General features: G+C 43.4%; 1 protein-coding gene across 1 annotated transcript; it reads left to right on the forward strand.

Moving 5' to 3' along the window:
* Nucleotides 1-173: 173 nt before the first annotated feature.
* MAIP1 (matrix AAA peptidase interacting protein 1) lies at nt 174-8,116 on the forward strand (the record flags this gene model as incomplete). The annotated part of the gene is made up of 5 exons (XM_084779123.1): nt 174-623; nt 3,782-3,853; nt 4,240-4,366; nt 5,729-5,876; nt 7,863-8,116. The coding sequence occupies 5 exons, from the start codon at nt 174-176 to the stop codon at nt 7,939-7,941; spliced, it is 876 nt and encodes a 291-aa protein (XP_084635249.1). The 3' UTR covers nt 7,942-8,116.
* Between the last annotated feature and the right edge of the window lie 4,809 nt (nt 8,117-12,925).

The following is a 12,925-nucleotide window of genomic DNA, read 5'->3' on the forward strand; positions in this document are numbered from 1 at the left end:
CGAAGCGCGGGCGCTCTGCCCGGGCAGCGTGCTGCGACAACCGGGATATGGCGGACTCGCCAGAGGTGGCAGCAGCAGGCGGCTTTTGCTCCGTTTCTCCGCCGCCGCCGAACTGGTTTCCCGCCGGCCTCCTTTCGGTACTGCACAGCCAGCCGAGGTGAAAGGTCACAAACATGGCGCTGGCCGCCCGTCTCCTTCCTCTCCCCCTGCTTTCTCGGCCGCTACCCGGCCAGATCACCCGACTCCGGACTCTTGGTTCCCCCGAGATGAGGCTGTCGCTGACTGAAGTTTGCTGCTTGTGCCGCCGCCGCCTGGGCTCCAGCGCGGCCCCGCTTCCTCGCTGCGCTTGGGGCTGGGGACGCCCGGCGCTGCGTTCCTGGGGCCCCCGGCGGCCCCTGCTCGGCCGGTCTGAAGCTCCTCCAGCCGTCGCGTCCTTACCCTCCGGTCCCTGCCGCAGCTACAGCACCGAGGAGCAGCCCCAGCCACGGCAGAAAACCAGAATGATCATTCTGGGATTTTCCAATCCCATCAACTGGGTCCGGACTCGAATTTACGCCTTCCTTATCTGGGCCTATTTCGACAAGGAGTTCAATATCGCTGAGTTCTCTGAGGGGGCAAAGCAGGTTTGTTCGCTTCCCTCACTGACCTGTCCGCCCCGTGCGTTCAGCTCTTACACGCTCAAGTGTTTAGCATTTGCGGTCCAAGTGAAACAACGCTGGTAGTGACCTAGACACCGAATCTTTCTAATAAGCATCTAGGAGTGTTTGCGTGGCCGTCCAGGAGGAGAGATTCAATTAAGAAACTAGGGTGAAGGCCTAAGTTCCAAGCCTGTTCGTTCCTGCTGTTTTAAAGCTATTTAGCCTTTTTGTAGGTATGGTTTTTCCAGAATTAGAAATTTTCAGAAGGCCGTGCCAGGAACACATAGTAGACACTTCATACGTATTTGTAGAGTGGATAAGGTTATGGTGAGGAATAAGATACCGTGTCAGGTACAATGGCAGAGCTTCCTACCAGCTGGTTGACAGAACCACATTGCCCTCCATCTCTACGCATGTAGTCCTTCAAGGACTGTGAGAATAGAGTTGGGAATGAACAATTCCACCTTTTCAAAGAGTTTGCTGAGGCTGCTGCCCTGCGAGGTGCCCAGACCCAGCTAACTGGGGATACCTGGGCTTTGGTGGTCCCTAGTTCTGACCTGGCCCATCTTGATCTTTCTGAAGGGCAGTGATAGCCCTTAGAATGCTCACTCAGAGTCCTGAGATGCTTTACAGACTATGTGCATGCATGCATTTTTCTAGGGTGAAAGGGTATTTTCATGTTTCTTTCAGTTCTCTTAGTTTGTCAACCCCTAGCATTTCAGACCTATTGAGTGATACAGAAAGTACAAGTCGCACTTCATTCTCAGACTCATAATACCACGGACCATCAGCATAGCACTTTAACAATCCTGCACGGGATGTGTAATTTTACCCCTGACTTATTCAGATTCTTTCCCAAATTCTAGCCGTTTATACCCAAGTCATGGGATGTAATTGTTACAAAGTAGTGTTTTCAACTTCATGTTATCAGTGTCAGTGTTAACTCCTGGTCCCTTGAGTCAACCCTTGGCTAATGTATGTGTTTGCACAAAAATAAAAGGGGCACGCTTGAGTGACAGTGCCTACCTCAGTATCATGCTAGGGTGAACTTGCTAGTGTCTCTGTCCTCTATGTCGCTTGTGCATGGAGAGGTAGTTGGTGTGACCCTGATACCTACTCTGCAGTGCCCATATGTGAGTTCACCTCATCTTTCATACATGATACACTAGTTCATTTGTGTGTCCAGAATGAAAATCATTGTATAACATAAAATGGAAAGGCTTGTCCAATCCTTGTTTAGACATGATGAAGTCAAGTTTTAGAAAGGTTAAACTTAGTGTGCTGGTAACCACACTGTTGAAAAGTATGCTGGAGAGATGACTCAATGGCTAAAGAACACGGGCTGCTCTTCCATAGGTCCTAAGTTCGATTCCCAGCACCTACACGGTAGCTTATAACTAGCTAGTTCCAGAGGATCTCATGCTATCTTCTGACCTCCGAAGGCACGCTGTGCTCATGTGGTACACAGACATACATGCGACCAAAACACAGTGCACCACAGACCCCACTTGCTGTTGGTATGTCTAACTTGCCTTCTTACTACCCTTGTTTCTTAGAGCTTTCTTGTAAAGTTGTTCAGTATTTTCTGTGAGAAAGAAGGCTGTTTCTAGAAGTGTCTTGAGATGGACTTTTCTTGTGTTACTGAGACCTCACCAGGTAGCCTCGTTGTGACTCGTTACTGCTTTCAAGGGCAGCTTGCTCTGGTATGGGCTTGGCCACACACACTAGAGGTGAGGCTTGTGCAGAATGGTTATGGTTCCTCTTGTCCAATCACCACTCACACTGAGAGGTGGAATTTACCAAACACACAAGATCCCTGACCCCGAGGACCTCTGAGGTGTTCAGGGAGACCTGAGTGCTTTTTGGGGGCAGGGGCAGGGACAGGGTTTCTCTTTGTAGCCTTGGCTGTCCTGGACTCACTCTGTAGACCAGGCTGGCCTCCGACTTAGAGATCCACCTGCCTCTGCCTCCCAAGTGCTGGCATTGAAGGTGTGCACCACCACCACCCAGCTGTGCATTTTCTCAAAAGTCATCTGCACTGTATTGTAATTTGCTAGAGCTATTACAGCAGAGGGCCTCAGACTGCGTAGCTTGAGCAGAGGTGTTGCAATAGCTAGGTGTCAGAAGATTTGCTTTCTCTGAGGCCCCTGCACATGTCTATGTGTGGCATCTCTACACATTTCCTCCTGCCACAAGGGTACCAGTGATACTCGATTAGGACCGACACTGACCACCTCATTTTAATTTACTCGCTTCTTTAAAGGTGGTGTCTCTACATGGAGTCCTGCTCTAAGGCCCTGGAGGTTAGGGCATCAGCGTGAGCCTGGCAGAAAGGCACTTCAACTAATAATAATCTGCAGGGTTCTCTGTCTCACCGGCCTGTGTAGCTTCTTTCTCCGGCCAGTTTTTTAAGTTTCAGCTACTTTAGGGAGCCCTCTGTGGTCCTCCATGATTAGAGTAGACAGCTGTTCTGTGTGATTCTTATCTCCTGCTGCTCTTACCCTCTAATAAGTCTTGACCTTGTTCCTCAGCAGACTGAAAGCTCCTAAAATGCAAGCGGGATCTGAGTATACCAGCCTTTTTCTCATTGCTGGCTCTGGAGACCTGTGGTTTCTCTTCCTCTCCTTAAAATAAGGCCTCATACTTCAGGCTGAGATTCGCCATTGCAGATTATAAACTCTCTCTCTTCCACTTTCCTAACCCTAGCTTACATATCCGACAGAGCTTCTGTCTATACCCCAGGTCTCCAGACTTTCAGTGCAGTCTGGACCCCAGAGTGCCTTACTCTCTGACTGCTGTCTGTAAATGATAAAGAGGTACATTACAGTTGTTCACACCATCATTTTAAAATACAAGTGAGGTGTCCAGTCCAGATGCCACATACTGTCAGTTTCCAGGACCTAAAAATGGATTCATAATTAGTAGTTGGCTCGTTTGCAACTATATCTGTGGCCAACCCATCTGAGAAAGGTCAATCAACTTAAAAGCACTCATGCCCAACATTATTGTAATAGGTTTTGATATCATGTCTACAATAAAGCAGATCTTTGCTACACTAACCATTTAAGTATGAATGTGGTATGGTATTTTATATGATCTTCTGAAATAACTTTCATCTTTACCCTCGTATTTTTTTTTCAAAGGCTTTTGCTCATGTATCCAAGTTGCTGTCACAGTGTAAATTTGATCTATTGGAAGAACTTGTAGCCAAAGAGGTAAAGTGTTCCTTTAATTTAAAAAGTGTATGGTTCTTGCAGTAGAAGGATATGTGCATAGTTTCCTTACGCTTTCAAACAGTCTGTGTGCCAGCAGAGTGTCTGTCCTTACGGTACTTTGAGTCATAAAAGTTGGCATGAATCCTGCGTTTAACAGCATAGATAAGTAAATGATATGCATTCCAGTTGTTCTTACGTGTAACGTTCTACTGGGAGTCACCTAGTTGAATAACTAGATGCCTTTGAGTTTTATTTTTGAGGATTAGTAGGTAAGTAAAGTATTTTTAAAATAAGTCTTGAAAAATTCCATGATAAACACCACTTTTTAAAATACTTTTTAAAAACTGAGTGAGTAGTAAACTGCTGCTTTTCTTTTCCCAACTCAGGTGCTTCAGGTATTAAAAGAAAAGGTCACTTCACTGTCTGATAGCCATAAAAATGCACTTGCTGCGGACATAGATGAAATTGTCTACACGTCAACAGGCGACATCTCAATTTACTATGATGAGAAAGGTAACTCTGGTCAAGGCAACTTACACAACCAGTAATTATTCAAATGAACCAAAGCAGTGAGTACCACAGGACAGAGCACTTATGTCTGTGAGCAATGTTTGTAGCCCTCCACAGCCTGTATCACTTTGCTAGTTTGCAAAACCAACCCAGTATACATAATAAAAAATGTGCATTTGAAAAGAAAGAAAAAAATACTGTGTTGTATTTGCTGTTTTAAAGATCTAACCCCGATGTAGTTGGTGCCTGGTAGTAGATTCTCACTTGATCTTTGCCTGGTTACTGTTTACTGTACAGCAGGAAAATCCAAGCTCAGGATGGTGGTTCAGGCCTTTAATCCCAGCAGAGGCAAGAGGATGTCTGAGTTCAAGGCCAGCTAGGATTACTTAAAGAAACTCTATCACAAAAAAAAAAAAAGAAAAAAAAGAAAGAAAAAAAGAAAAAGAAAAGAAATTCCTCACATGTTTTGATTAAAAATGAGTTGTTGAGGACAGGCTGCTCCCATGTCTTACATAAAAATATTTATGTTTCAGATTTCCTAAAGATAAGAACATTTGGACATGTTACATTTGTAGCTGTGTGTTACATGGAGGGAATAAAATATAAAAGAAAACCAAAGCAGAGAGGATCAAATAAAGACAGATAAGGAAAATGATCACACACTGCCCCGGCGGAGTGAGGCAGCAGTGGTAAAGCTGGCAGGAACTGGTTCTTTTCTAGTGCCTGAATTTTCCAGCAGCACACCTGAAAGTCCATTGATTAACCAATCCATTTACAGATTTTTGTATGCACGAATTACAAGGCGGGCACACAGGAAAGACAGCCTCTGCTTGTACCCCATAAGGCAGCGACAGCAGAGGACCTCTACTAGCTATTGCACATGCGAGTTCAGTGCCGTGGGTGATCGCTTCTTCTTCCCTAACATTCCACATTCCATCCTCGCCTCACGGCTGTTAACTGAGCTACATATGCTTTATGAGACTTGAGGCAACAGAGTAGATTCAGGTAGAAGAACAAAGGCCTTTTTTCAGGACAGTTGAAGTGGGGGCAAAATTGTAGATGTGGCTTTTTTTCCCCCAACAGGATTTGCTTAAGATTGTTTTAATTTTAGGAAATGGTGTAAGTTGAGAATCACCATGTGGCTCACTCTGTAAAGTGTATGTTCAACACACAGTACATTGGTTACTGGGTTGCAAAGAGGGCAGAAACCCTAGGAGAATTTTCAGGAACGAAAACAGGCGTATTAATTCATATATTTTAAGCTACACTGGAGTGTGCACAGAGTCAGATCTGCAACAAGTTTCTGTTTGTATTTTGTCCGCGTGCTGACAGGTGATTGGCTTATGTGTGTGTTTTCTCTCTAAGGCAGGAAGTTCGTTAACATCCTGATGTGCTTTTGGTATCTGACTAGTGCCAACATCCCCAGCGAATCTTTAAGCGGAGCCAGCGTGTTCCAGGTGAAGCTGGGAGATCAGAATGTACAAACTAAGCAACTGCTTAGCGCAAGTTATGAGTGAGTATGACCCTGCGTTTAGTTTCCTTTGTCCAGCACATGGAAGGAAGATGGACTCAACGTATGAAAACTACAGAGAGCTTTAGGAACAGAAGAATTGAAGTTTGTTAAGCTATTTATGAAGAAAAAAGTCATAAAGATACATGGAATATAAGATAGGAAAGTTAAAATTTCAAAGTGGTAGTACGTCTGCTGGGCGTGGTAACTCAGACTTTTCATCCTACCCTCAGGAGGGAGAGGCAGGCTGATCTGTGATTCTAAAGCCAGCGTGCCTACACAGTGAGTTCCAGCGCTACAGAGACCCTGTTTCAGAAAGGGAAAAAAAAAACAGAAACCCCACATCAGCGGCTTTGAACAATCGTTGCTTTTCCGTGGTTCACTACCTTGAGTTATGAAAGCTCAGCCAGGCCTTCCTCTGCCTCATTTGCCATCAGCAAGGGTCTCGGGGACAAGAGGAATCGTTCCCACAGTGGCTCCAGCTGTCATGTGTGGCATCTTGGCCCTCCCTGGCATCTCTTTCTCTAGGACTTTCGAGGCTTGGCTTGCAGCCTTAGTTTAACTTGTGACACCATTTGCCTGGTGACTGGATGCCAAGAACTCGGAAACTGATGAGCCCATAAAGACAACTAAAGCAACGTTATTATGCTATAGTTTGCTGACAAAACAATCATAGGATTTGTAGGGTTTAGTGCGTGTCTAGAGACACCCTAAGTCCCCACTTCGAAGACCAGTTTCTAGTCTTTCATGTGGCAATCATTCCAGGCCAGATGCAAGAGAAGGGGCACTGCCTGCCCTTACTATTATTTTACTGTTTTGTAAGTTTTGGAAAGGCGAGCAGCTGGAACAAGTCAGTGGAGATACACTCTTTAAGACAATGCTACTGTTATTTTGTTAGTCATATACAAATTTGTTTTAAGTTAACAAAACAAATGCCAAAAAGTTCTGAGGAGAAAAATATATTGTTTCACTTAGTTATATAAGAACGCATTTTCTTTTCATTTGTCTAAAAGTTTTTTGTTTGTTAGTTTATTGTGAGACAGGGTCTCACTATGTATTCCCACTATGACTGTCCAGAACTCACTGTGTAGACCAGACTGATCTGCACTCACAGTGATCCACCTGCCTCTATCTCCTGATTAAAGTAGTATGCCACCATGCCTGGCCTGAGAAATGTTTTGTTGTTTTGTTTTTATGCTTTGATTATAATTATCCAAATTTTTCTCTAGATATTAAATACTTGTTTAATTTAAGCCTATTAATTGCTTCTTTTAAAGATCTATATCATCAGTACTAAATTTTGTCTCTTAATATTCTTGATAAGACCAAGCTTATTCAAAAATACCAGGCCTTGCTGCTGGGGAGATGGGTCAGTGGTTAAGGGGACTTACTGCTCTTACAGAAGATCCCAGAGCCACCTGTGACCCAGCTGTGGGGAGGGGTAATGTCTCTGACCTCTGTGAGCACCCACGTCCACGTGCACACCTACACACACACACACGTGCACATGCACACACACAGACACACATAATATAAAATAAAATAAATCCTTTTTAGAGCCTTATGCTTTAAAGATTAATTTAATATACGGACTGAACCAAGGCCCACTGTTTTCACTACAGCAGTAACTGATTTGTTAAGCAGACTTGGCTGCATGCTGGTTTGTGCATCTAAAGTACTGATTGTGTTACAGAGTCCAGCTCACTTTTGCTCATATTAAGCATGTGCTTTAGTGAGTATTTAATAACAAGATCAAATTTCTCTCGAGGGCTAGTGGTGTTGAATGTAGATCAAAGCATTAAAAGTGCCATAGTTAAGAGTGTACTGTAGTATTTACGGTGTTGTTCTGATTAAAAAGCAAACATTTTGACTTACCATAACCACTGAATAATTCTTGTTCAGACTCTTTCTTATTTATGCTTGTCACCTCTAGTTATCTGAGTATATTCGTATGATGGAAGATCACAATATTTATAATGTTTTTCCTAGATTTCAGAGGGAGTTTACTCAAGGAGTAAAACCTGACTGGACTATTGCACGGATTGAACACTCAAAGCTACTAGAATAATCTTTCTTGGAAAAGAATCAGGTGTGAACTGTTAATAATTGCTGTGAAAAACTAAGGAAGAAAAGTTTCTGGATGATTTGATTTTCCTTCAATTAAGCCTGTGGATTACTTTTGTATTATTTGGAAATATTCCTTGCAGTATATTGACGTGGTACAATAAAGCATTTTCCACAGATTGCTAGTGTTCTTTAAAGGAGGTCAAAGTAAAATACAAAATACAACACCACATTGGTGTCGATGTTTAATGTCACTCTACCGCTACATACATACATATATATATATATATATATATATATATATATATATATATATATATATAAGCACAGAACTACAGCACCACATTGGTGTCCTGCGGAGTGTCATTCTAATGTTATCTATGTATATATGTCACAGACTAGTTTTCTAGATGTGAATTATTGAAACTACTATATATCTCTAAACTAATGATCCAGGTTTCTGTAAGGTTTCTTTTACAGGCCACTGAGCCTAGAGCATTTTAATCACTGTCCAGATGTGAAGGCCTGGGTAGATCTACAGCCGCTTGACCTCTGTAGGCCATCCATGTTTGTTCACTGTTGACAACAGCGAGGAAACAGAGCCAGCCTGGATGTCCATCGACAGCTGAGCGCATGCAGAAGATGCGGCACATGCGTACAGTGGGGTTTTCTCTGGCTGTAGAGAAATGACATTTGAAGAAAAGGAATGCAATTGCAGATCATTATGTTAAGTGAAATAAGTCAGACTCACAGTGTTTTATATTGCAGTCTAGATTTAAGTTTGTGTGCAGTGGGGTAGGCCATGAAAATAGAAAGGGTACTGAAAGGGAAGTTTAAGCTGGGGAGAAGGGCTGGGGAGGGCCTAGGAGGGTAGTGGGAGATGGGGGGGGCAGTGAGTATGAATAAAGTACAGTGATGTGTATGTGTGAGAACGCCTAATGGAACTAAGCACTTGATGACTCAATTTAATTTTAAAAAGAGAATTTGAACCATAGGAAAACACAATGAATCGGGAACGGGACAGTGGTTCAGTCAACTGTGTGAAGATGGTCGTCTTCCTAAATGTTGGTCAGGGAGACAAAAACAGAATGTTAAGGGGGAAGAAATGGTAGAAGAACATCATGATGGGTGGATCTGGGCCCAGGGGTTCTGCTTAAACTACTGCACCAAGGACAGTACATGCAGTAAACATCGAACCCCTACTCAGATCTAGCCAATGGACAGGTCATTCTCCACAGTTGAGTAGAGAGTGGGGACTGACTCTGACATGAACTCTGGTGCCCTATATTTGACCACTTCCCCTTAGGGGGAGGCCTGGTGGCACTCAGAGGAAGGATAAGCAGGCCACCAGGATGAGACTTGATACCCTGTGACCATAGAGTAGGGGAGGAGGTCCCCTTAGGTCACAGACATTATAATCTCAAAGGTAAAAGAAAAAAGTAATTTTAAAAATGTGTTGTCTCACTTGTTGAATTTTGTGGTTCTGTTGGTATAAAGTTTTCACCAATTAGAAAACCTTTTACCTTTTTTTATTTTTTATTTTTTATTTATTCAGGTTACATCTCAATTGTTATCCCACCCCTTGTAGCCTTCCGTTTCTCCCTCCCTTCTGCTTTCACCCTGTTCCCCTCCCCTGTGTCATTTCTCCCTTTCCTTTCCCCCTTTCAACTCTCCAATATACATCTCCTTGTTCTCTTTCGAATCCATGGCCTTTTTCTCATCGATTGTTGTTAAATGCAGTCTGTAGAATGTTACTTGTTTTCAGGACTGGCCATTTGCTATTAGACAACCGGTTGGTATGCTGTTCCCTGGGAGACTCTTTTCTCCCACTCAGCGTTTCTTAGTTGCCTGTATACATCGGGTAGGGGATAGTGCATTTTTAAAAATCTCATAGGGACAGCATAACGAAATTAGCCGGAAGCCAGGCAGTATTACAGTAACATCTGGAATGCAAGAGCTGGGGCCTGGGGAGTGGGTATCCACACATAGAAACCAAGCCAGAGGCACCTCCATGATGCTTTTCTCAAATGGCAAGTGAGAAACAGTGGCTAACATCTTTGAACACTGACACAGAGTACCAAGAGGGGACAGAAGGCTCTCCAAGGGAAGCTATAGACAAGTGTTACTGATACGTGTCAAACTTGTTAAGGACCATTGCACAAAATACAGTTCAGAAACTGAACCACATGTACCAGGGCAACTGATTTTTACAAAAATATCAAAGTAATTTAACAAGGAAAAGACTCTCCAGCAAATGGAACAGTTGATGTTCATACAGGAAAGGGGCTTAAGCTCTTGTCTTACACAATCTTGGTGTAAAGTTCAGATTGAAATATTGGATGATAGATTTAAAAGCCAAAAGTAGACATTCTAGGAAGAAACAAAATTTTGTTGTCTTGGGATATTCAGATATTTTGTGACAGTAAACATAACAGAAAAGAAATTCTTAACCTGAGATTTAATAAAGTTGAGATTGCTCTCTGAAAGACAGCAATAAGAACTGAAACGCAGTTCACAGGCTGTGAGGAAATGGTTACCAGATTCATCTGTCTCACAAAGCCTTAACCAGAATGCATAAAGAGCCCTCACAGTTCAATAATAAAATGCTAAACAGTGTGACAGACACAGAACAGAAGATTGGAAGTAAATTACTTTACAACAGTTAGGGTGGCACACAGTCGTTGGGAAGAGAAATAAGGCACAGCCCACTACAAACCAGGTCAGCGTGTGGCCGCTGCACTTCAGGCCTGTTAGGCACAGCCCATTACAAACTCACCAGGTTAGTGTGTGACCACTGCACTTCAGTCCTGTTAGGCACAGCCCACTACAAACTCACCAGGTTAGTGTGTGACCACTGCACTTCAGTCCTCTTGATTGCAGTCGCCACACTGGCTAATCCTCTGGCTTTATTTTTGGGTCATTTCTGCAGGTACAAGTGGCTGCCTCCCTCCAGTGATGCCTTCTTAGAGGACTTTACCTGTCAGACCCAGGAGCACCAGGTGCTGGTCTGATCCTCTACAAGCCACCATGCAGTTGGGATTCCACCCCAATGACCTCATTCAAGACCCTACCTCCAAACGCTAAGGGTTAAATTCCACTCTTCATAAGCTACAGTAGGGATCAGGTTGCCATGCATACAGCTCACAGGAGCATTCAAACTATGTGCCAACCAGCAAAACTGCTGATACCAACTGTTGAAAACACGGAGCACCCGGAGTTCTTGTACATTGCCGATAAGAAGGCAAAAATAGTGCGGGCACTTTGAAAGAATGTTTGGCAGCTTCCCAGACTCTCCCTCTGAAACTGTAAACCAAAATAAATTCTCATGAGTCTCTGTGGGTCATGGTGTTTAATTACAACAACAAAAAGTAACACAGGGTCACTCAATTCTATCTTCAGACATTTATCCAAGAAAAGTGGAAGAAAATTCTCTTCTGTGTAATGATCTGTACATGGATACAGCAGAGTTTTGGTTGCCCCCCCCCCACCTTAGCGCCTTCAGACAGGAAAGGCCCGAAGTGTACAATAAATGGGGAGACAAGCCAAAGGACTGCTTGCTCGGCTGTACTGTGTGTTTCTGAGGAGTGTTAGCAGTGATAGCCTCTAAATGACAACTCAGTGGGTGCCTAAGATTATAAAATCAGAGCACGGGGATATAAGTGGGGAGTTTTGATTGCTGGGGTATCCAAAGGAGGTTTGGGGATGTAATAAAAATAGTGTATCTCAGCTAGTGGTAGTTACATGTCTTTATAGAATTATGACTCAAGTCAACTTAAAATAGAATTGTGCTATATTATTTTGTGTTTATGTAAATTATAACGAAATAAAGTTCATGGTAAGAAAGTGGTTTTTTAGAAAAGTAAGATGAAATGATTCATTTTTTGTAAAGTATCAAAAATCTAATCTATATTCCCTCTATACTTAGATTTAATGTTCATGTAATTTCATTTAATACATCATAGATGGAGTACACCTAGCTGAAATGGAAAAGATAATAGCTAAAGTGGATAGGACTAAAAATTGCAGCCAATTATCACTTGCTATCAAGTTTCAGGATGCATCCTCCCCAGAGGTTTTCCAATGGATGAGGAAAGTGAGTTGCAGTCAGGGATTTCTGTTTGTGAGTTATACACTTCAGTAAAGCTGGAGGCAGGGCTGGGGGAATGCTATGGCCCAGATCATGCACGGTCCTGCGATTTCAAGGAAATTAAATCCTCTTCAGGATCAATAAACTCTTGGGGTGTAGAAAATAAGGTTAGCCTGGGAAATATTCTTATGTGAGAAAAACACCATACCTAGAATAACGTTCAAAGGACAAAGAAGCCAACTTGAGACCGCCGCTGCTAGGTACGGTGGGCAGCAGGGAGACCAGGGCTTCTTAGGTAGCGATGCGACAGTTTCTGAAAGCCGCTAGTTTCTTCCAAATACAACAACACGCATTTGATAACTGGGGGAGTCTTTAGTCACTCAACTAATTTCATTATAACGATTGGTCAGGGTTAAGAAGCCCTTGTGGTGGTGATATTGTGAACTTGACAGGATGGCGGATCACAGGTGACAACCCCTGGGGTTACCTGTGAGGAAGTTTCTAGATTGGATACTGAAGATGAGAAGACACTGTTCCCTGGGCTGGGGTCCTAGATTGAGTACCACGGAAAGAAGGTGGGCACTCCGCTTCCGTACTGCAGATACAACGTAACCAAGAGCTGCCCCGCCATGATGATGCCCTTGAACTGTGAGCCCAAAAAAACCCTTTCTCTCTTCAGTTGCTTTTGTCAGGATACCTTGTCACAGCCACTGGTATTAGCATGAGCGCCTAAAGCAGCTGGTCACATTACAAACACAGTAAAGAAGCCACAAGCAACGGATACCTGTGTTCAGCTCACTTCCTCCTTCTCATTCAGCCCAGGACCTAAGCCCAGGGAGTAGACCTGCCCGCTTTTAGCATGGGAATTTCCACCTTAGTGACTTACCAACATTGATTCCCC

This window comes from Acomys minous (genome assembly GCF_964271855.1).
Source record: "Acomys minous genome assembly, chromosome: 4".
Taxonomy (NCBI): Eukaryota; Metazoa; Chordata; class Mammalia; order Rodentia; family Muridae; genus Acomys; species Acomys minous.